Source organism: Ipomoea nil, unplaced genomic scaffold (assembly GCF_001879475.1).
Source record: "Ipomoea nil cultivar Tokyo-kokei standard unplaced genomic scaffold, Asagao_1.1 scaffold1940, whole genome shotgun sequence".
Taxonomy (NCBI): domain Eukaryota; kingdom Viridiplantae; phylum Streptophyta; class Magnoliopsida; order Solanales; family Convolvulaceae; genus Ipomoea; species Ipomoea nil.
In genome coordinates, this window is record NW_017618368.1 from 603,566 (window position 1) to 626,888 (window position 23,323).

Below are 23,323 nucleotides of genomic sequence, written 5' to 3' on the forward strand. Positions count from 1 at the left end.
TCGAGCGGGTAAGGCTGGGCCATTACCGCTGCTGCGAAAGGCGTCTGGTGCAGAGTCGATTGGTTGACCGGGGGTGTTGCAGGGTACGCATTCCTGAGCTGCGCAACTTTCGCCTGGAGGTTATAGAGCAATCCTCGGGTTTCGTTGAGCTCGGCGGTTTGGACGGCTTGGGCTGTTTCCCGAGCGCGTCGCCGTCGGTGTGATCTCGACCCGCTATGCCCGGATGAAGCCTCCTGACTAGCGTCCTGCATGTGCACGTCTTCCGATTGGCGATTCGGATCTTGGGGTCCCAATCTTTGCCGCATTTCCGGTCGAAGACGGTCAAAAGCTACCGCTCGGGCAACTTCTTCGGGGTCCTCCGCTTGGGCGAGAACCTCTTCTGCTTGCTGGGCCTGCCGTGGTGCCTCCATCGCAACAGCACCCCCCGACCCCAACCGCGAACAAGCCGAGCGTCGAGCCCGAGAAGTGGGCTGACGCTGCGGCTCTACCTGAGCGGCCGGGTATACTGGAGGGGCGGCGGCTGGAGCCGTGTACGCAGGCGTGAACGGTGGGTAGCCAACCGGAGGAGTATAGTACATCGGTTGGCCTGGCCAATACCCATACGGTTGAGGTGGAACCGGGTACGGATACTGACCGGGATACATCATCGGTTGCGGGTATTGCTGACCGGGCGTCTGATATCCCGGTTGTATGTAGTTCACCGGCTGTTGGGCGGCCGGGTATGTGTTTGATGGATGCGGTGGCGAGAGGTTGAGGTTTAGATCGACCGTCTGACCTTGCTGTTGGGTAGCGTGATGGTCAGATGAGCTCGCCGCATTCGCTTGGTCGTCGGCGAAGTTGTTGTATGCCCACGGATACATTGTTGTAAAGAGGCCGAGTGCTCGTCAAGACGTAGCTTTGTTGCACAGGTCCCCACGGACGGCGCCAAAATGATACTGCTAATTATACGCAAGCAATATAAAATAACCCGAGATCGTTTAAAGCAAATAAAAGACTTTATTGATCACGGTAAAGGCCCTAAGTACAATCTACTTGGTTGCTCTGAGTACCGACTGAGTGCGGTCGGGATTCTCTAACAACAACCTATCGATCGTCCAAAAGTCCCTTACACTGTAGCTACTGTGGGTATTTATAGCCGCTATGCCGGTGATAGGATTCCAGCCGTTCGGCATGTCCTCCACATAGCCACCACGTGTCATCCTCCCGGGTGCCCTGTCTGTCGTCGTGAAGAGCCGCCACGTGTCCTTTTGCCAGCTCTCTCGCCAAAGGGCTACCGCTCGGTGGTCGACACCAGCGCTCGGGCAATTCCCGGTCGCCTCCCGACCGGGGTCTTCATGGAAAGCCCGACCTGCTACCTGCAAAGACTAAAAGACATAGACAAAGGCAAGTCGGTCGTGGTGGAGCTTATGTCGGTCGGGATATTCCCTACCATATATATATATAGGTTTATACTTTCCTACACTCTAGAGGCAACCCAACCAAATTGGTTAGACGGTTGAGTTAATTGGTAACTATAGGATTACAAGTTCGACTCGCTGCGAGAGCTGCCTATAAGCTTTTTTAGTTTGAGCCAGTCAGCTATGGACAATCTAAGCTGGTTTATCTCCTTGTTGTTCTTTGTCGACTAGGATCACAAGACAGGGTTTGTCCTTAAATAGTGGCTGCGGGATTCCCATCATGCAAAAAATCCCCTCTCTGACATACAGTGTCAAAAGGAATAAATAATGATACAGCTCTCTGGTTATGAGCATTATCAGCATGTTATATGGTTAGCTAAGTTATATGTAGTACATGAATATCAATTATCAAGAAGCAAATTATTTGGATATGTTATAGTTTCCTTTTTCAGATACCTTAGCTGTAATATAATAAACACATGGCATGGATAAGGAATGTAGGACAAATTTGTTGCCAGTAGACTAATTACGAGCAATGAAAGTAGTTTTGCAGCTTAGGCAAAACTACCAACAAAGATAATGAAAAAAGAAAAGCAATCTTGATAATTCAGAAGCTTAAACAAAATCTTGAGTTTAAAGAGAGGAAAACTGTTCCATAATTAAATACAAAATTATAAAATAATTCTAATAATCAAATGCTATACTTCTTTAGTTATCATTCTTAAAACTAATTGGTGATAAGTAGTAGGACATTAACCATTTAACCACTTCCTTCTCAAATCAAGCAGGGCTGAACTTGACCGACACACATCGTTAATACAGAACATTTATTTATAAGTAATTCCACATAAGTATTCCAGATATGAAGATTCTCCTGAGATTTGATCACCCTAGCTTTGTTATCTTGTGAATTGAAAAGTTAGTAAAAGTTGTTGACATATGCAGGAGCAGGTGGAGGATGGTAATGCATGATTTCTCTCAGCATCATCTGCCTAATAACTGCTAGATCTCTGGCACTGTCGTCGACATCAAGATGGAGAGGAAATTGGGCAGGAGGATTTTGGATTGGATCATAAAGGCCAGTCAAGTAAGGGTGATAGAGAGCTTGTGAAACAGTGATTCTCTTGGATGGATCAAAAACAAGCATCTTCTGCAACAAATCTAACGCCAAAGGATCTGCTTGAGGGAACAGAGAAGAGAAGTGAGGTCCTCTGGACAAAGGAAGTGATCTTATAAACCTCTTAGCCTTTGGGTTGTCAATAAACTGAAGATGAGCTTCAGGTTGGGTGCCAAGAAGAGTGATGATAAGTTTGAGCTGAGTGAGGCAATCAGTTCCTGGAAAGAGTGGTTTCCTGCCAAGAATCTCCGCGAATATGCACCCAACAGACCATACATCAATGGAGGTTCCGTAATTATCACAGCAAAGAAGCAGTTCTGGTGCTCGGTACCAGCGAGTGACTACATATTCAGTCATCAACTGTCCATTATTGTCCCCGCTTGCTGTTCTAGCCAGTCCAAAGTCACATATTTTCAGATCACAGTTAGCATTGACAAGGATGTTCCCAGGCTTCAAATCCCGGTGGAGAACGTTTGCTGAGTGAAGATATTCCAACCCCCGAAGGACCTGAGTTTAAAGAAAAGATCAAGATTCAAAACTCGACATAGTTTGACATAAGCATAATTTTTTGACAGGATTCATAATGCAACATAAACACTTGTCTATGGTATAACAATTGGATTTAGGTCCTCCCTGAACGTGAGGCCCCTTAGGTTAGAGTTAGAGATGTTAATTACCTGGAAAAGGAAATACTTGCAATGATCATTTGTGAGCGGCTGAGAGGACTTTATGATATGATGAAGATCAGTATCCATCAACTCATAAACCAAATACAAATCTGTGAAACTACTCCGATTGCTGGGCATCATAACATCCTTCAAAGCGATCACGTTCTCGTGCCTAATGTGACGCAAAAGCTGCAACTCTCTAAGACTTCTAAGCGCATCCATTCTATTCCCAAACACGTCATTGATCTTCTTGATCGCCACCCTCTCGCCGCTCTCTCTGTTCACCGCCGAACACACCACGCCGTAAGCACCTCTACCTATTGCCTTCATCGGAACGTACTTGCTATCCACTTCAAAAATCGTTTCCCACATTCTGAAGTAATGCTTCCCGTAAGCCATAATACCGTTCGGTGGCCCAACCGGCGTTGCCATTTCCCTTCCCCCCAGGCCCCAAATCACTCACTAATGTTTCAAAAGCAAATCTAAAACTTTTATCAAACACCTAATAATCAATGCTTACTCTTCCGGCAATTGACGATCCTCTGCTCCTCCCCTTTTCAGCTTTCAATGATTATTTTAATGCCGACAAATTTTCTGCTTTCCCACAGCCATTCTCTCTCCAAAGAAGCAAACAGAGGATTTTGTATTAACATATACTGGGAGGGGGGATTGAGACAAAAGAGAGCATTTGGATGAATGAGATTGGCGATTATCTCAAAGAATAAGACAGCTATGTATACCTTGTTCCTCATCTTCTTCTCCCAAAAAGTCAGATGGAGGTACATCAAATTCTTCGTCATCTTCTACTTGCCCGCTCATTCATGCACCATAAAGTAACGAAGACTGAAGGCTTATTAATTAATTAAATGCAGAGGCGACTAGAACATTTGCCAACAATTGGTGTTAGTTAGTTAGGCTGCTGTCACGTGTTAGCCCTCGATTAGCCACCAGTTTGGGAGAGCTATAAAATTGAAACACTTAGAGCATCCACACTTGTGGATATTGTGGGGAGAATTCAGAATTAAATCTTCCCTTCATGAGATAATTGAAAAATAATCTCCCTGCAAATGTAGGGAGATTGTCAGAAAAAAAAAAAAAAAAAAAAAAAAAAAAAAAACAATAAAGCAGTGAGAAGCAGTGAGACGCAATTGCGTCTCACTGACCACCCAGCCTGGCGCGTGTGCGACACGCGCCCGGCTGGGCGATTGAGAGTGGCCGCCAGCTGACGGCCACTCTCATTTAATACAAATCTGGCCGTTGCTGGCCGAGCAACGGCCAGATTTGTATCGGTTGCCGGCAACGGTCACATTTCCGACCGTTGCTGGCAACGGATACTTTAAATAAAAAAAAAATATAATATATATTCATCTATAAATATCACATGTCTTCACAATTTTTTTACATTTTATCCCACTCTCACAATTCATTTCTATAATTCTTTCAATTTCTACTCAATTTCTTTTATCATAATGGAAAAAGACAATACTTCCAATCAAAATTCACAATCCAATTTTCCTTTTTCTCAACCATGTCCCCAAAATTCTCAATGTATTAATTATTATGTACTTCAATGTATTTTTATTTGCTTTGTATTTTAATTTTTATGTACTTTAATTTATTTTAAGTAATTAACTTTAATTATCCTTTTATTTAATTATTTTTTAACAATTTCGTAGGCATGTTGGAGTAAAATAGAGAAAGAAATAAAATATAAATTTATAAATAAAATAGATAAAGAAATAATTAAAATATAGTGAGTTAAATGGTGGGGTCCACAAATAACTCCTAAATATCTCAAACTGATGTGGAGAAGAGTTATTTGTGATTGAGTGAGATAGTGGAGAATGAGGTGGATGCTGGGGCCCACAAATAACTCCTAAATCTTTCCAGCTGATGTGGATGCTCTTAGGCCGGGTATGACAATAGCTGCAAATTATATCGTGCACCGTGGTACATAATCGATTACGCACCGTGCGCCAGACACTACAGTATGTCTAAATCGATATTGTCAAAACGACGTCGTTTTATTTAGTGAAAAGAACAGAATCTTCGCAAAAAAATAATTCTGTTCTTCAGTTTCATTTTGTATACACTGCAGTTTCAGTTCAACACAATTACAGTTTCATTTCGATATAACTACATTCAATATTTATACACTCAAATATGTGAAAATGTTATTCAATTTTATTTTATATACACTATAGTTTCATTAAAACACAACTACATGATCATTTGAATATAATTACAGTTTCATTGTACAATATACACTCAAATATGTGAAATGTTATTCAGTTTCATTTTATATATATTGTAGTATCATTTTGATATAAGTGTAATTTCATTTAATAATATAAAAATAATACGTGAGTCAGTGTCGATTTAGACACACTATAGTGTCTGACGCACGGTGCATAATCGATTATGCACCGCGGTGCACGATATAACGACCCGATAATAACATTAGATTGATACAACTATTGTTAATTTAATATCATAGCATGTTTATTCACGAAATATCACGATTTAAAAGTGTGTATTAAACTTTTAGCTGGTTCAAAGATACCGGTCTTGGGAACGTAGACATTGAAACAGATTCTCAATTACTTTATTTTGCTTTTAGTGCGAATTCTTTTTATTCCACTTTTGGTTTTTAGTAGATGATATTAAAGAAGTTGCCTCTATGTTAAATGGAGTAGACTTTGGTTTTGTTAAGCGATCTGTGAATCGTTTTGTCCATACTATTGCTTGGGCTGCCGTTTCAATGTCAGATTGCAGGGAGTGATATGATAGCTCTCCTGAATATCTTGCTATGTTCTCGTTTCTGATTCAATGAATTAAGTTCTTCTTTTAAAAAAAAGTGTGTATAAACTATTAACTAAAGAGTCGAATTTATAATGTTGTGATTTTTAAGTAAACAATCTAATCAACATTTTTCATAGAGAATGAAATATTTAAGAAATAAAATAAGAATTTTATTCCATTATTGTAAAAAATGTTAAATAAATTATTGAACATATACTATGTAATTAAGTCACTATATTTGAAAGATGTGTCAATTGAATCATCAAACACACAAAATATGTGCAATTGGAATATTTTTCTAATTTCTCCCAATAGTTTCCATTTCCCCTATTCTGTTAATTGACTCTAAGATTGTATTTTTGTATTTAAATAACTTAAGGAATATAATATCTCCTGAAGCACAAAAACAGTGTCAATATCCTTATTAAGATTCAAACTTGAAACCTTCCATTTAGAAAAGTCACAGTTATACCACTTGACTACAAGATTTTTGACATTTAAAAAATATAATATAATTACATTTAAACAATATAAATATCCTCCATTATATATACACACACCCACATACATACATACATACATACATAGGCTAATATTCAAGTAAATCCACCTATTCCAGTAAATTTGGTGAAACCCTTCGTAAATGCACAAAAGCTACTATATGAATGCACACAAGGTTAGCTTGTAATGCATTCATGTTGGGCAAATTGCACACAATCTAGTCCGTATGCATTTGTGTAGTTGCTTGTGTGCATTTATGAAGGTCTCACGAGAATATGTGGTCTCATTTGATTATTACTTTAAATAAATAAATAATGTGTGTATATATATATATATATATATATATATATATATATATATATATATATATATATATATATATATATATATATATATATATATATATATATATATATATATATATATATATATATATATATATATATATATATATATATATATATATATATATATATATATATATATATATAGGGTAGGGTTCCAGTGAGAACATGTGCTTATGTGAGAACGTGAGAACATATCATGTGCATCCATCTAATATTTTTAAATGGTCTAGACTCTAGATTAGATTAAGTGTGTGCGAACGCGCATTAAATGTGTGCAAACACGTACACTTAATCGCGTGTGCACACATTTAATGCGCTCTCGCACACACTTAATCTAATCTAGACCAATTGATGCATATGATGTGTTCTCACGTTCTCACCTAAGCACATGTTCTCATATGATCTTATATATATATATATATATATATATATATATATATATATATATATATATATATATATATATATATATATATATATATATATATATGCGCGCTCAGGTGAGAGCGAGTGTCTAGAAAAGAACTAAGAACAAATCATTGTCGTCCACGTGTCCATATTTAACGAATTAGATGTAATTTTAAAAAATGACGTGGTGGAATTTTCATAAATAACTCAAACATTGGTGCAAGTAACATGTGTTAAAAGTGCAAGTAACTGGTGCAAATTTGCAAGTAAAAAGTGCAAGTAAAATCACTTAAAGTGCAACCATTTTCACTAAATAGTGCAAGTAATTTACCTTGTTAACATTGGTACACCTAATGATAACGTCTTTCACATTGGTGCACTTAATGATAACGTTTGGTGCAATTAATAATAACGTTTGGTGCAACTAATGATAACGTTTGGTGCAATTAATAATAACGTTTGGTGCAACTAATGATAACGTTAGTTACACCTAATATTGATGCTCAATGTACATTATTTGTTGCACTTAAATACATTTTAGAGCACTTTTAATACATTTTACTTGCACTTAGATGCACTATATGAAACTGTTACTTGCACTTTTAACACAATTTACTTGCACTTCAATGTTCAATTATGAGTTAATTCCCAAAATGGTCATTCGACTATGGTCTTTTCTCAAATTGGTTCATTGACTTTTAATTGCACTCAGAGTGATCCTCCGACTATTGAATTTTAAGTCAAAATAGTTCTCTGTTAGTTTTGGTGTTAAGTGAGTGTTAAATGAGGGGTAAAACTGGTAATTTAGGGATTTCATTATAGTCAAAGGACTACTTTGGGTGCAATTAAAAGTCAAAAGACCAATTTGAGAAAAGGTCATAGTCGGAAGATCATTTTAGAAATTTTCTCTTTATAGTTCAAATATGATTTGTACTCATTTTGATTAAAATGGGTTAATCTTGTACTTCTTTTTATTTTCTAAATAAACAATCTTTTTTACTTTAATTGTTAGCTAGAAAATTATTTTTTAAAAAAATAACTTAGAATAATAATTTTGATTGTTAGCCTAGTACTTATATATACTTGTACAACCCGGGTACCATTAGACCACATAGTCTTGGTAACTTTTTATTATTCAGGAATGCTTGACATTATGTATTTCGATTTTGATTTTCTATGATCATAAATAGACATACATATAGTGACAAAACTATTGTGAAAAATTACAACCAAATGGACAACAAACATAAACCATTGCTTATTGAAAAAAAAATAGAAAAAAAAGACAATAGTTAAATACAAACAGTTAAAAAAGATAATAATAAAAAAAATCACTATCTATTACAAAAATACAATATTGGTTTATAGGGGTAGAACAAAAAATGTTAGTTAGTGGAGGCGAAAAATAAAATAAAAAACTTCAAAAAGTGATAAAAGAATATTTATAATAAAATATAAAATGGTTGTAATAAATTGTATATCATTGCTATTAATATTATATTTATAAATACTTTTTAATTTAATTAGATCAACTCTAAGTATTTTGTATTAATTTAAATACGATAATACAAATTGAAACTTTTAGATTATATTAACTAGATAGTTCATAAAAATGAAATTTTCTTTTAAAATATTAACTAGATAGTTCAAATTGGTCCTTTGACTTTTAATTGCATCCAAAGTAGTCCTTTGCCTATAGTGAAAATCCTAAATTACCAGTTTTACCCCTCATTTTAACACCCACTTAACACCAAAATTAACGGAAGACCATTTTGACTTAAAATTCAATAGTCGGAGGACCACTTTGGGTGCAATTAAAAGTCAAGACAAATTTGAGAAAAGACCATAGCCAGAGTGCTATTTTGGGAATTAACTCTTCAATTATTTACGAAAATGTCACCATATTTTTTAAAAAAATCAGTATTATGAGCCGTTAGATTTGGACACGTGGACGACTGTGAATGGTTTTTTTTCTCTCATGCACAAGTCGTTCTCACTTGAACAACCTCATATATATATATATATATATATATATATATATATATATATATATATATATATATATATATATATATATATATATATATAGGCGAGTTCAGGTGCGTTGGGGTCTTACGGTGCGGCATCACCAATAGTTCAACAAATATACACCATCAACGTTAGGAAAATACACCGCAAAAAATAGAGACAAATTAGGTACGCATCACCAAAAACACACCATTAGGTATGAGTAAAAACACCATACAGCGTTCAGAAATACACCATTGGGGGTGATGAGTCATATGGTGTATTTTTTGGGTCTGTTGTGTATTTTTTGATGTTTTATTGCATTTCATTGTGGTGTGTTTTCCTTACACTGTTGGTGCATATTGTTAACACTGTTGGTGTATTATGAAATTCCGCCGCACCGCTGCACGGGAAGACCCCACCGCATTTGAACTTTCTCAAGTGTAGCCATGTTGTTAGGTGTGGTCATATGGTCAATTACATGCCATTAGATTAGATAGATCCAATGAATCACATTAATCAAGATTCTTCCAGTATTTTCGCGCATGTTCTCCTACCCAGCGAACTGCAATGGTAAACTCGTAAAAGGGCACCGGAATAGGAAAAATCACATTGTTGTGTGTTTTATTTGTGTAATTGGTGCATTACTCTGGTGTATTTGTAGATTCGCATTAGTGCCAAGTTCAGGTGCGGCAACGCAGCCTTCCCATGTGGTCAGTGCGGCCGCACCAATTGTTATACAAATATACACCATTTGTAACACCCCCTAATTTCCATGCTATAAAAAGCCTTAGACATGCAGATAACTAGACATAACATCATACGCAACGAAAGACTAAACAGAGAATATATGAATAGGAAATAAAGGGTGCTATGCCACGCCCACTCAAAGGTGAACGCACAGGCGAAACATTTGCATAAATTCACAATCTAGATTCATTCAGAAACAGGAGTACTAATGTTTAACATTGGCACAAAGGCCACAACATCTCAAAATAAAGGGATCTAAGCTAACAGGTTCTAGACCGCGCTCTCGTCTACTCATCACCTGAAAGAAACACATAAAATAAGGGACGACGCCTGGTTAGCGAATGATGCTGGTAACCCACCAATACATGTGAAATATCATATGTAGATAGATTATATGTATACAAAATCATTTGCAAAACGGGACATAGTATATATCAATTTCAAAAGCCAAGATAGAGATCAACACAAGACTCTATGCACTCACAAAAGATAAGGGAACACATCCCAATACGACAAGAAGTAATAACGACTCACAAGAACGACTCAAGGTATAATTTACCAATACGCAGTAGATTAACACCCGACATGCATAACACAAAAGAATAAGGACACACCCATTGGCAACACTTGCCTTTGTGACATCACAAGTCACAAAATAGAGAAATACACAACAACGGCTACACAAGCCTTCGTGACATCACCCATCACGAATTGATATGCCTTCCTTATGCCCAGTTCCAACCTTATGGCTACCCCCAACCTTATGTCTAGTTCCAACCATTACCTCCAGGACCCCTGTACTTCTAAGTCCATCCTTTTCCCTCATGGGACCGTCGTCCCCCACCAACAACCGCCAACAAGACCACCGATTCATAGTACACAAGGTACCGATCACACACTCGGCAACACATGCCACCCAAGAAATACGTGAACCCATCACTCAGGCCACAAACTCCATAATCGCGTCATGGCCACCACGAGGACCACTGCCGTACCTTGGTGACTAATGTCCCATACCATTAATCGTGCAATCCAGGTACAGCCACACACACCACACCACAACAGGAATCAATCAACGGATCACAACGAAGATATGAAACCATACTCAATCAAGGAATGGATCACAGTCCAACAACAGCGATAATTAACACAAGTCATCATCAACGATAGGAAGGTACAAACAACACACACGCTAGCATTTAAACACCGAACTAGCATGCTTATCAAATGGGTAAATCAAACATAGTTCCGAAGAACACACCAGACTCATCACGGTTCAACGAATACAATGTTGAACACTTAGCACGATTCAAGACACAAAAACCTACATGGATTCCTACCATATAGTTCTAGACATACGAAACATCAAGAAGATACTCAAATAGTTCCACAAAAGAACATCGGGAAGTCAAAAGACCAAATACCGAGTCAAAAGAATCATGGGGAACAAATCCCCAAACAACCAACATAGTGTATCCGCGGGTGGGGCCACGGGTGGACCCCCACCTGTGGTTCCGCCCGCGGGAACCACATCCCACACCACTTGTACCCCGCAAGTGGGGCGACGGGTGGACCCCTACCCGCCGTTCCGCCCACGGGTACATGTCCTGTACCAAAATAATCCCTTCGGGAATTTTCAACTCCAAGCTCAAATTCAAGTCCAAAACATGCCAAATCTCACCAAATACAACAAAATGACTTGAATCAAAAGGAATATCCAAGCAATGGCATACATGAATCCTAATAACAAGCTCTAGATATGCATTTTCACAAGACAATGCATAAACACTCACATTTCATAGCAAAACACATGTAGAATCCAAGAAATCATCATATAGGTAAGTAAAATAGATTTTGTAGAGCATGGGTTACCTCTTGAAGACTCAACTTTCACTTTAAACACTTCACAAAGCTCTCAACAAGGCTCCCTTTCCACACCCACTTCAAGAACACACCAAAACAACATAAAGATTTCACCTTTATAAAAAAGATACCTTAGAAAACACTAAAAACACAAGAGGAGCTTAGATCTTACCCTCCTAGATGCTCAAAAGTATGAAAGGTAGAATCTTGAAGGCAAACTTGAAAGATCTTGGTAGCCCTAGGTGTGGCTTGGAGAGAAAGCTAACTAGCTTTTAGAGAGAAGAGAGAGAGCTTATGATTTTTCTCTTGGAGAGTGTTTGAAGAAATGAAATGTGTCTTCCTAGGTTAGCTTGAAAGACTATTGCCAAAGAAATGTCTTATTTGCCCTTACTAAGATGAAATGTGTAAGGGAACAAGGGAACAACTCACAAAGCTTTAGGTACAACTTTTGACATTGGGTTGACTAGTCAATTACTAGTCTCCGACTATTGAATTTTCAGGAATTTAAGGAATTAAATTATCAATTGGATTAGGATTAATTACTTAATTAATCCCTTAATTGAATTTGGATTACGGCGTGTCACACCATCCTTCTTATGAAATGCACAGCAAAGGGCTCTTGGATACGTATCTCACCATTAAAGGGGATACGTACCCCGAATTGGTAAAAAAATTCTATCACCACCTGGTAGCCGTCAAACGGGGTGACAAGATAGAAATCACCGCCAAAGTCCGAGGCAAGGAGATAGTACTCTCCGAAGGCCGCTTGGCCAAACTCTTAAAACTGACCACCACGGGTGTGTCAGACTATGACCGAAAGGGGTGGATCGGTACCCAAGGAACGGGGTATAAGGATTACCTCGGGTACCTATTAGGGAAGGAGGAAGGCTTCACCTCGGCCACCCGACCAAACAGGAAATGGTTAACCGTGGAGCAAAAGATACTAGTCATGATTGTAACTGATAGCTTGTTGCCTACAAACAACAAGAGCAAAGATGTGGGAAGCCTAGAGTGCACCTTTGCCTACTTTCTAAAACACAAAGTCAAATTCAATCTGCCGGCCCTTATGCTGAAACACATGGAGTTTTGCAAGACTAGCAACCGGCTTAGTCTACCTTACAGGATGATCCTGAGTTGGATCATGGAGAAAAAGGGAGTGGACCTAAGCCACACGGAGATCAAATCCGTAAGCGGGATGGTTTTCAATGCCCAAAACCTCCGCAGCAACGACATCTACTATGTCGGAGAGGGACAATACATCACCCTCGAGGAGGTTTGCCTGAAACCCACGGAAGAACGGAGAGAGTTGGCTGATCAACTGGATATCTCCAACAAAAAGCTAAAGCGGACAATGCAAGAATGTGGATGACTGGAGGAACATGAGGAACAAGAGGAAGATAGCGAACCTAACCCACCTGCGCTCGCACAAGAAAGAGGAAACCCAAAAGGCCGAAATGAAGGATCCATCAATGAGCGCATCCTCGCGCAACTTACTCGGCAAAACCAAATCATGGACGAAGGGTTCTCATCCCTGATCCACGCAACACGCGCGTTAGACCAAAGGGTGGCAACAATCGAGGCCATGCTGGGCACACACGGGGCGTCCAGCTCGGGAGCAGGAAACAAAGGTAGACCCAAGTTTCCCAAACACCACCTCACCAAGAACCAATCTACCCCAGCAGAAACGACGCGTGGAGCCACATTTCCTAACTAGGAAGCCAAAATACGTGACGTCCAGGGGTGAAAGAATGGGTCCACACACCGGCTTCGGGGACGAAGCCTCTTGTAGAGGGGGAGGGGGGGGGGGGGGGGGAGATTGTAACACCGCGTGTTACGGCCTCTAACCCAAACTAATTATTTAATTACCTACCCTAAAATGAAAGTTAAATCCCATTAATTAATGAGGGAGGGTCCACCATAGACCATGGACCCTTATCCCTAAAACCAATTCCTTAGTCCTATAAGAAATAGAATTAGCAAACCCATACCATTTAGACCCTAATTAGGACTCTTAGATATATAAATAGGGACATAAGAGGCACCTAGAAGGCACACAACAATAGATATCACCACACAAGAATTCCCAAGAATTCTCTTATCACCAACATAGGAGAAATCAAGAAGAAGAGATCTTAGAGAAAGACCCTTAATAGCCAAGGAATTTAATTAAGGCTAAGAGGTAACCCATGTCTCAACAAAACCTATTTTCCTTGCAATAATCTTCTTCTTTGGCTCCTTCTCTGTGTTTGTGTCTTGATAAATTGTTTATGATGATGATGATATGATCTTGATGATTGATGAGATGATTTTATGTGTTGATCTTGATACTCTTGATGGTTATAAGAGAATCTTGACGATTGTGTGATGTTCTTGATAAATCTTGATGTTCTTGATTTTAAAGATAAAACTATGATTTTGATGATTTGAATATGATTAGAGCCCTAGGTTTAATTGGGGATTTCGTATTATGATATTCTTGATATAATTGGGTGGGATTTCGCATGTTCGGGTGCTATTTATGTTTAGAAGTCATGTTAGGATATGTTCAATATGAATCTTGGTTTTGATCCATTATTTGACTACGTGGTGTCGTCGTTTGTGTTTAAAAGTGTCCAAACATGGTTTTGGGATTCCACAAAAGATCACGGGACCCAAATATTGAAAAGGAGTCAGTGGGGGGTAGGGGGACCCGCCACCTACACGCTGCCCAATTTGGCATCGCCGGCAGCGGGTAGCCGGTGGGCAGACGACTGCCCGCCGGCGGGTGGTCTTCCACACGCTGGATTTTTCCCACTTTGGGATGTTGGCTTCCCCGTTTGATGTTCCCCGACCCCCGTGGTGTCCCAACGGACTCCGTTTATCGTGCCTAAGTCTAGTTTGATGTTTCAGGTACCGTTCGTAGGATAAAAGAGTCTTGTGTATTGCATGCTAGTTGAATTGGTATCCCGTTGATCTAGGTGAGAGATGCGTGGACCCTTAGGATATTTCCTAGTATGTGGATCGCCACGTATAAGGTTCTTTATACGTTTTCTCCCCTCTCCCAATGTGTTAATGTGAATTGCATGAGCTTGCTACGTGTTATATGTGCATGATTCCCCAATATTGGCTGCGATCAAGTTGGTTTACATAGGCTGCAGTCCACCGACTGAGCTCGTCAGCGGTGTGTAGGGCTGCAGTCCACCAAGTGGGCCTCATGGGCTGTAGTCCACCGACTGAACGCGTCAGCGGTGTGTAGGGCTACAGTCCACGAGGAAGGCCATAGTCCACCGACTGAGCTCGTCAACGGTGTGTAGGACTATGGTCGGCTGCGATCCACCGACTGAGCTCATCAGCAGTGTGTAGGGTCATAGTCCCCAAAGAGGATCACAGTCCACCGACTAAACGCATCAGCGGTGTGTAGGACTGTGGTCCGCCGTTGAGCTCGTCAACGGTCTAATCGATTGGCTGCGGTCAATCCCTTCATGCTGCGGTATGAGGTAGGGTGCTGCGGGGCCTTGTTAGCGCTATATGCGCTGACCCTCATGTATGGGCATGCGATTGGTCATGTGGCGCCACCAAAGTATGCTTATGTGATAAGGATATTGATTGAGAAGTGATATGAGTAACGTGAAAGTAACCTGTGACCGTAGATATATATGTATGATGATGTCTTTATATTTTTGATTATAATTGTTGAATGTGCTCATCCCTATTTGTCGAGTCTATTCTTGGTTTTGAAACTAGAGTCTCCTAAGTATATATCTTCCTGCTTCAAAATGGTTTCCTATATCTATACATATATATTACCTATATTGTATTTTAACGCGTTAGAGTGGGTTACCGGCATCATTCGCTGAACAGTTATATATATGGCTTTCAGGCACAAATGATTAGCTACTGGAGCGCGCTAGAGGACCTCGGCTTAGATAGTTAGTCTTTCCTTTCGGCATGCGTGCCTTGATGATGTAATATTGGAAGATTATTAGTAGAATAGCCTATGCATCTGAGTTCTCCAGCTTAGATGTGGCATAACACCCCGGACCTTATGTTTAGAATGCTCCATTGGGATTTATTTAATAGAATTTCTTTCATATTATAAGATTGAAAAGTTTTAAAAATTTCGGGGTGTTACATCGATGACCACGCATAAGTTTATTTATCCATTTTCTCCCCCTTCCCAATGTGCTAATGTGGGTTGCATGTGCTTCCTATGTGTTATGTGTGCATGATACCCCAATTTGGTTGCGATCAAATTGGCTATATGGGCAGTTGGATGGGTTGAGAACCATCGGCTGTTAACCAGGCCGGTTGCGATCGGCCAGGTATATAAATATTATACAGGGCTGCGGTCCAGCGTTTGGTTGCGATCAAACGTTATACATGAGCTGCGGTTCATAATCTGGTTGCGATCAGAAATACACTTTTGGGCTGTGGTCCACCGTTTGGTTGCGAACAAACGTTATGATGAGTTGCGGTTCATCGGTTGGTTACAATCAACCCCTTCGTGCTACGGTACGAGGCAGGGTGCTGCAGGGCCGTCTTAGCACTATATGCGCTGACCCTCATGTATGGGCATGCGATTGGTCCTGTGGCGCCACCAAAGTGTGCTTATGTGTTGAGATAATGATTGAATAATGATATGAATAATGTGAAATAAACCTTGTGACCTTAAGGTATATGCTAGTATCTTTATATGCATGATTATAACTCTTGAATGTGCTTGTCCCTACTTGTTGAGTCTATTCTCGGTTTTTAAACTAGAGTCTCCTAAGTATATATCTTCTGGCTTCAAAATGGTTTTCATATATATATATATATATATATATATATATATATATATATATATATATATATATATATATATATATATATATATATATATATATATATATATATATATATATGTATGTATATATATATATATATATATATATATGTATATATATATATACCTATATTGTATTTTAACGCGTTGGAGTGGGTTACCAGCATTATTCGCTGAACAGATATATTTGGTTTTCAGGCAAATATGATTAGCTCCGGAGCGCGCTAGAGGACCCGATGCTTAGATAGTTAGTTTCCTATTCGGCCTGCGTGCCATAATGGTGTAATGACGTTGTTGAGGATAATTAGATAGTTTAGCCTGTGCATCTGAGTTCTCTAGCTCAGATGTGGCATAGCACCTCAAACACTTATGATTAGTATGCTCTGTTTTGGGATTTAATGATAATTATTACCTTTATTTCATAAGCTTAAAAGTTTAAAATTTTAGGGGTTTTACATTGGTATCAGAGCCTAAGTTTGACCCTAGGATAAGACTCTTAAGACAAGACTTTAGGACATTAAGCTTGAACTCTAGGTATTTAGGAACATAGGACTCAGGAATCTTAGGACGCGCAGTGAGATTGTGAGCCTACCTATCATTACATAACTTCCCCCTCACTCTATTCTACACTTAATTTAAAGAACTCCCCCCTACGCTTATCGCATCAAGGTAAGGGTGTAACACACTAACTCATCGTTACAATAAACATTGGCCCTGTAGACCATTGACATGGAAGCAAACAGAAGGCAATCAAGGACCCCCGAACCCACCACTCACAATCCTCTGGCTCAGACTCTACAACAACTGACTCAGGTTGCCTAGACACTAAGCGACGTAGTCCTCTGTAACAACAATCGACTACCACCACCGCCAAACGGGAACTCGGATGTCACTCGACAAGTCTCAAACCATCGGCCATCCATCTTCTCAGGGGAAGAGGACCCCACAATCCTCGAAGAATGGATTCGAACCTTCGACAAAATCCTCGGGTTAGTGGAATGCCCAGAGGAGCGCCGTGTAGAAATAGCCTCGTTCTACTTCGGTGACGAGGCCGACCTTTGGTGGATCCACGAGGGACCCACTTACAGACTAGAACCGTGGTTCAACTGGGAAAGCTTAAAGACACGACTACGAGAACGGTTCTATCCCGCACACGTAAGGGCAACCATGTACGAGGAATTCCTCCAATTAAAACAAGGGATGTCCACTGTCATGGAGTACCACAAACGGTTCCTCGAACTGGCCCGTTTCGCACCCAAATTGGTCCCTACAGAGACGATCAAGATAGAGAAGTTTGTGTCAGGCCTCAATTTCGAAGCCCGAAAAGCTCTAATCGTGAGCGGACCCAAAACCCTCAACGAAGCTTACACCAGTGCCGCCAACCTCTATCGAATCCAACTACTACAACGAGGAGTCCAGGAACAGATTCGTAAAAGGAACACGGGAGGAGGGGTACCACCTGTAAAAAGGATGAGAAACGACACTAACACGAGGCCAAGCAACCCAGCTGGCCAAGGGCCACCCCTGAGGAACAACGAAACTAATACAAGGCCCTTCCTTTGCCGAAGATGCAACAAGGACCATAGATGCAAGGACTGCCTGGGGAACCCCTGGTGATGCTTCAACTGCGGGGGAGAAGGACACAAGTCCTTCCAGTGCACTCAACCCCTAAACTCGCGCCCTACAATCATGGGCCAACACGGGGGTGCAAACAATCAAGGGAATTACGGTGCTCCCAGAAAAGTATTCGTCATGAGCCGCACTCAGGCCGATCTTGAAAACGAGGGAAACTTCGACGAAGAAAACGTGGCCCCAGGAGACGAGGACCCCGCAAATCAATCGAAAGAAAATCAGGGAGAAGAATTCTGCTTAGGATGATCAATGAACACCTGTAAACCACCTTCGTAGTGAAACCGCTTGTTTAGTTATTTAGAAATTTTTTTATAAAGAGTCAATTAAATTAGCATAAAAAGAAGGACTAAACATCCCCCATGAACCCACGAGTCGCAAAATCCACACACCATAGAGGCGAAAGCGCCGCAAGGAGAACCGGTCAAACTTCTCACCACTTTGGATCAAAAGAAGGATAGGAAGAGATCCAAAAGGATGCACAACAAGAAAAACTAATGCTATCAACAAGAATGGAACCTTAAACCTCTCACTTACAAGATCACAGCCTTAACCACTAGGTTATGAGTGTTTTTTAAAACCTTAAGGGAACACTCCCTTCTTAAACCTCTATAAATCCCTAAAACCCACAAAATCCCCAAATCAAAAACCCTTCTTCTTCCTCTTACCACACATGTTCTCTCTCTCTTTCCCTCCACAAACCGCCGACACCTCCCTTGCCACCGCAACCCACCGCCACACGGCCATCAACTGTCCGACGCTCGCTACTCCGCTCCCGCCGACGGCCCGCCACTACGATCAGCCGACGACGTCGCCCACACGCCACCGTCACTGCCCCGGAAGCCGCCCTTCGCTCGCCCACTGCCACACAAAGGCCGCTGCTCGCCCTGCCAACCCCCACTGCCAACATGGCCTCCTGCTCCGCCTAGGCCACCGCCCCCTCGCCGTTAGCTCCAAATCACCGCCGAAACCAAACCGCGCCGCCGCCTCGCCGCCGGAAACCCCGCCGGAAGTTCCACCGGAGTCTCGCCGAAAAAAAACATCACCGGAAAAACACCACTTTGGGAAGTCTCGCAATGCCGAAGAAGCCCGTTGGTATCCGAACCCCGGAGTGGAACGACGCCGACTACACGGTGATCGGAGGTAAAGCCCTCGAACCCGACCAATTCTCTCCGGAATTGGTTGATATGCTTAATTTCCAAGGGCTTTTGGATACCTATCTCACAATCAAAGGAGATACGTACCCCGAGTTGGTGAAAGAATTCTATCGCCACTTGGTAGCCGTTAAACATGGTGACACGTTGGAAATCACCACCAAGGTCCGGGGTAAAGAAATAGTGCTCTCCGAAGCCCGCTTGGCCAAACTCCTGAAACTGACCACCATGGGTGTGTCAGACTACGACCGGAAGGCATGGATCGGTACCCAAGGCACGGGGTACAAGGATTACCTCGGGTACCTACTAAGAAAGGAGGATGGCTTCACCTTGGCTACCCGGCCAAATAGGAAATGGCTAACTGCCGAACAGAAGTTGCTAGTCATGATGGTAACTGACAGCTTGTTGCCCACAAACAATAAGAGCAAGGACGTGGGGAGCTTAGAGTGCACATTTGCCTATTTTCTGAAACACAAAGTCAAGTTCAATCTACCCGCCCTTATGCAAAAACACATGGAATTTTGCAAGTCTAGCAACCGGATTAGTCTACCCTACGGGATGATCCTAAGTTGGATCATGGAAAAGAAAGGGGTGGACCTAAGCCACACGGAAATCAAACCCGTAAGCGGGATGATTTTCAATGCCCAGAACCTCCGCCACAACGACATCTACCATATCGGAGAGGGACAATACATCACCCTCGACGAGGTTTGCCTAAAGTCCATGGAGGAACGACGAGAGTTGGTTGATGAGTTAGAAATCTCCAACAAGAAACTAAGGCGGGCAATGCAAGAATGTGGGGAACAAGAAGAACAAGAGGAACAAGAGGAAGATAGCGAGCCTAACCCACCTGCACCCGCATAAGAGAGAGGGAATCCGGGAGGCCAAGATGAAAGAACCGTCAATGAGCGCATCCTCACGCAACGCACCCGGAAAAACCAAATCATGGATGAAAGGTTCTCGTCCCTAATCCACGCAACACACGCATTAGATCGGAGGGTGGCAGCAATCGAGGCCATGTTAGGCACACGCGGGGCATCTAGCTCGGGAGCAAGAAACCAAGGTAGACCCAAACTTTCCAAACACCACCCCACCAAGCACCATTCTACCCCTAGCAAAATGACACGTGGAGCCGCATTTCCTAATCAGGAGGCCAAAATACGTAAAGTCTAGGGACGAAGCCTCTTTTAAGGGGAGAGGGTGTACACCCCGTGTTACGGCCTCTAACCCAAACTAATTATTTAATTACTTACCTTTAAAAGAGAATTAAATTCCCTTAATTAAATAGGAAGGGTCCACCAAAAACCATGGACTCTTATCCCTAAACCAAACCCTTAGTCCTATAAGAAATAGAATAAGTAAACCCATACCATTCAGATCCTAATTAGTACTCTTAGATATATATAAGGACATAGGAGGAACCTAGAATTCACACCACAATAGATTCCACCACACAAGAATTCCCAAGAATTCCCTTATCACCAAACGTAGGAGAAATCAAGAAGAGAAGATCTTAGAGAAAGAACCTTTATAGCCAAGGATTCTTGTGACACCCCGTAATCCAAATTCAATTAAGGGATTAATTAAGTAATTAATACTAAACCAATTGATAATTTAATTCCTTAAATTCTTGAAAATTCAATAGTCGGGGACTAGTAATTGACTAGTCAACCAAAGTCAAGTGTTGTACCTAAAGCTTTGTGAATAGTTCCCTTGTTCCCTTACACCTCTTCATTTTAGTAAGGGTAAATTGGAAATTTCCTTTATGATTGCATTCCAAGCTAACCTAGAAGATATCTTTCATTTCTATCCTTACACTTTCAAAGCAAAGAGCTCTTCATTCTCTCTAAAAACCTAGCTAGCTTTTTCTCCAAGCTAAGTTTAGACTTTCCAAGATCTCCAAAGTTTGTCTCTAAGATTCCACCTTTCCTACCTTTGAGCATCTAGGAGGGTAAGATCTATGTTCCTTTTGTGTTTTTAGTATTTTCTAAGGTGTCTTTTCTTAAAGGTGAAATCTTTATGATCTTTTGGTGTGTTCTTGAAGCGGGTGTGGAAGGTGAACCTTGTTAGGGGCTTTGAGAAGTGTTAAGTGAAGGTTTTTGTTTACAAGAGGTAACCCATGCTCTACAAAATCTATTTTGCTTACCTATATGATGATTTATTGGATTCTACATGTGATTTTGCTATGAAATGTGAGTGTTGATGCATTGTCTTGTGAAAATGCATATCTAGAGCTTGTTATTAGGGTTCATGTATGCCATTGCTTGGCTATTCCTTTGATTCAAGTCATTTTGTTGTGTTTGGTGAGATTTGGCATGTTTTGGACTTGAATTTGAGCTTGGAGTTGAAAATCCCCGAGGGGATTATTTTGTGAAGGGTTTGGTACCCGCGGGCGGAACGGCGGGTAGAGCTCCACCCGCTGCCCCACCCGCGGGATACATGGCTCGTGGGAAAGTGGTTCCCGCGGGTGGAACCACGGGTGGGGGTCCACCCGTGGCCCCACCGGCGGGGTACATATGTGGCTTGTGCGGGGATTTGTTCCGCGTGATTCTTTTGACTCGGTATTTGGTCTTTTGACTTCCCGATGTTCTTTTGTGGAACTATTTGAGTGTCTTCTTGATGTTTCGTATGTCTAGAACTATATGGTAGGAATCCATGTAGGTTTTGGTGTCTTAAATCGTGCTAAGTGTTCAACATTGTGATTCTTTGAATCATGATGAGTCTTGTGTGTTCTTCGGAACTATGTTCGGTTTACCCGTTTGATAAGCATGCTAGTTTGGTGTTTAAATGCTAGCGTGTGTGTTGTTTGTCCCTTCCTATTGTGGATGATGACTTGTGTGAATCATCGTTGTTGTCGGATTGTGATCCATTCCTTGATTGAGTATGGTTTCATATCTTCGTTGTGATCCGTTGATTGGTTCCTATTGTGGTGTGGTGTGTGTGGCTGTACCTGGATTGCACGATTAATGGTATGGGACATTAGTCACCAAGGTACGGCAGTGGTTCTCGTGGTGGCCATGACGTGATTATGGAGGATGTGACCCGAGTGATGGGTTCACGTGTTCTGGAGAGGCATGTGTTGCCATGTGTGTGATTAGTACCCTCGTGTACTGTGAATTGGTGGAATTTCGTTGGTGGTTTGTTGGTGGATGGGGACGATGACCCTCGGAGGGAAAAGGTTGGACTTGGTGTACAGGGGTCCTGGAGGTAAAGGTTGGAACTAGACATAAGGTGGGGGGTAGCCATAAGGTTGGAACCAGGCATAAGGAAGGCATCTCAATTCGTGATGGTTGATGTCACGAAGACATGTGTTGCCATTGTTGTGTGATTCTCTATTTGTGACATGTGTTGTCACAATGGCATGTGTTGCCAATGGTTGTGTCCTTATTCTCTTGTGTTATGCATGTCGGGTGTTATTCTACTAAGTGATGGTAGAATACGCCTTGAGCCGTTCTTATGAGTCGTTATTGCTTCTTGTTGTCTTGGGATGTGTTCCCTTATCTTTGTTGTGAGTGCATAAAGTCTTGTGTTTGACTTCCATTCTTGGATTTGAACTTATATATACTATATCCCGTTTCACAAATGATTTTGTATATATATATCCTATATATGTATGATAGAGTAGATCCCTTGAACCGTGTAGTTGTTTTGGCCTATGTGCCCTTGATAGACTTTAGACTTGTTGTCCTTGACTTTGTTCTTGGATAGACAGATTATGTTGATGTGATTTACGCCTGTGCGTTCACCGTTGTGTGGGCGTGGCATAACACTCTACGTTTTCCATCTATTTCATATTTAGTCTTCCGCTGTGTATGCTTTTATTGTTAGATTATCTGCTTGATTAAGCTTTAAATTAGTATGGAAATCGGGGGTGTT

General features: G+C 41.0%; 1 protein-coding gene across 2 annotated transcripts; it reads right to left on the reverse strand.

Moving 5' to 3' along the window:
• Positions 1–1,977: 1,977 nt before the first annotated feature.
• On the reverse strand, positions 1,978–5,332 carry LOC109146836 (mitogen-activated protein kinase 7-like). Of its 2 annotated transcripts, none has more exons than XM_019294509.1 (3): positions 5,320–5,332; positions 3,192–3,795; positions 1,978–3,021 (listed from the first exon to the last, which is right to left on the reverse strand). In XM_019294509.1, exons 2-3 carry the CDS (start codon positions 3,612–3,614, stop codon positions 2,317–2,319), a joined length of 1,128 nt encoding a protein of 375 aa, XP_019150054.1. In that variant the 5' UTR covers positions 3,615–3,795; positions 5,320–5,332; the 3' UTR covers positions 1,978–2,316. The 2 variants fall into 2 exon arrangements, with proteins under 2 accessions (XP_019150054.1, XP_019150053.1); XM_019294508.1 differs by lacking the exon at positions 5,320–5,332 and adding an exon at positions 3,923–4,030 and having other exon boundaries at positions 3,192–3,799.
• Positions 5,333–23,323: the final 17,991 nt, after the last annotated feature.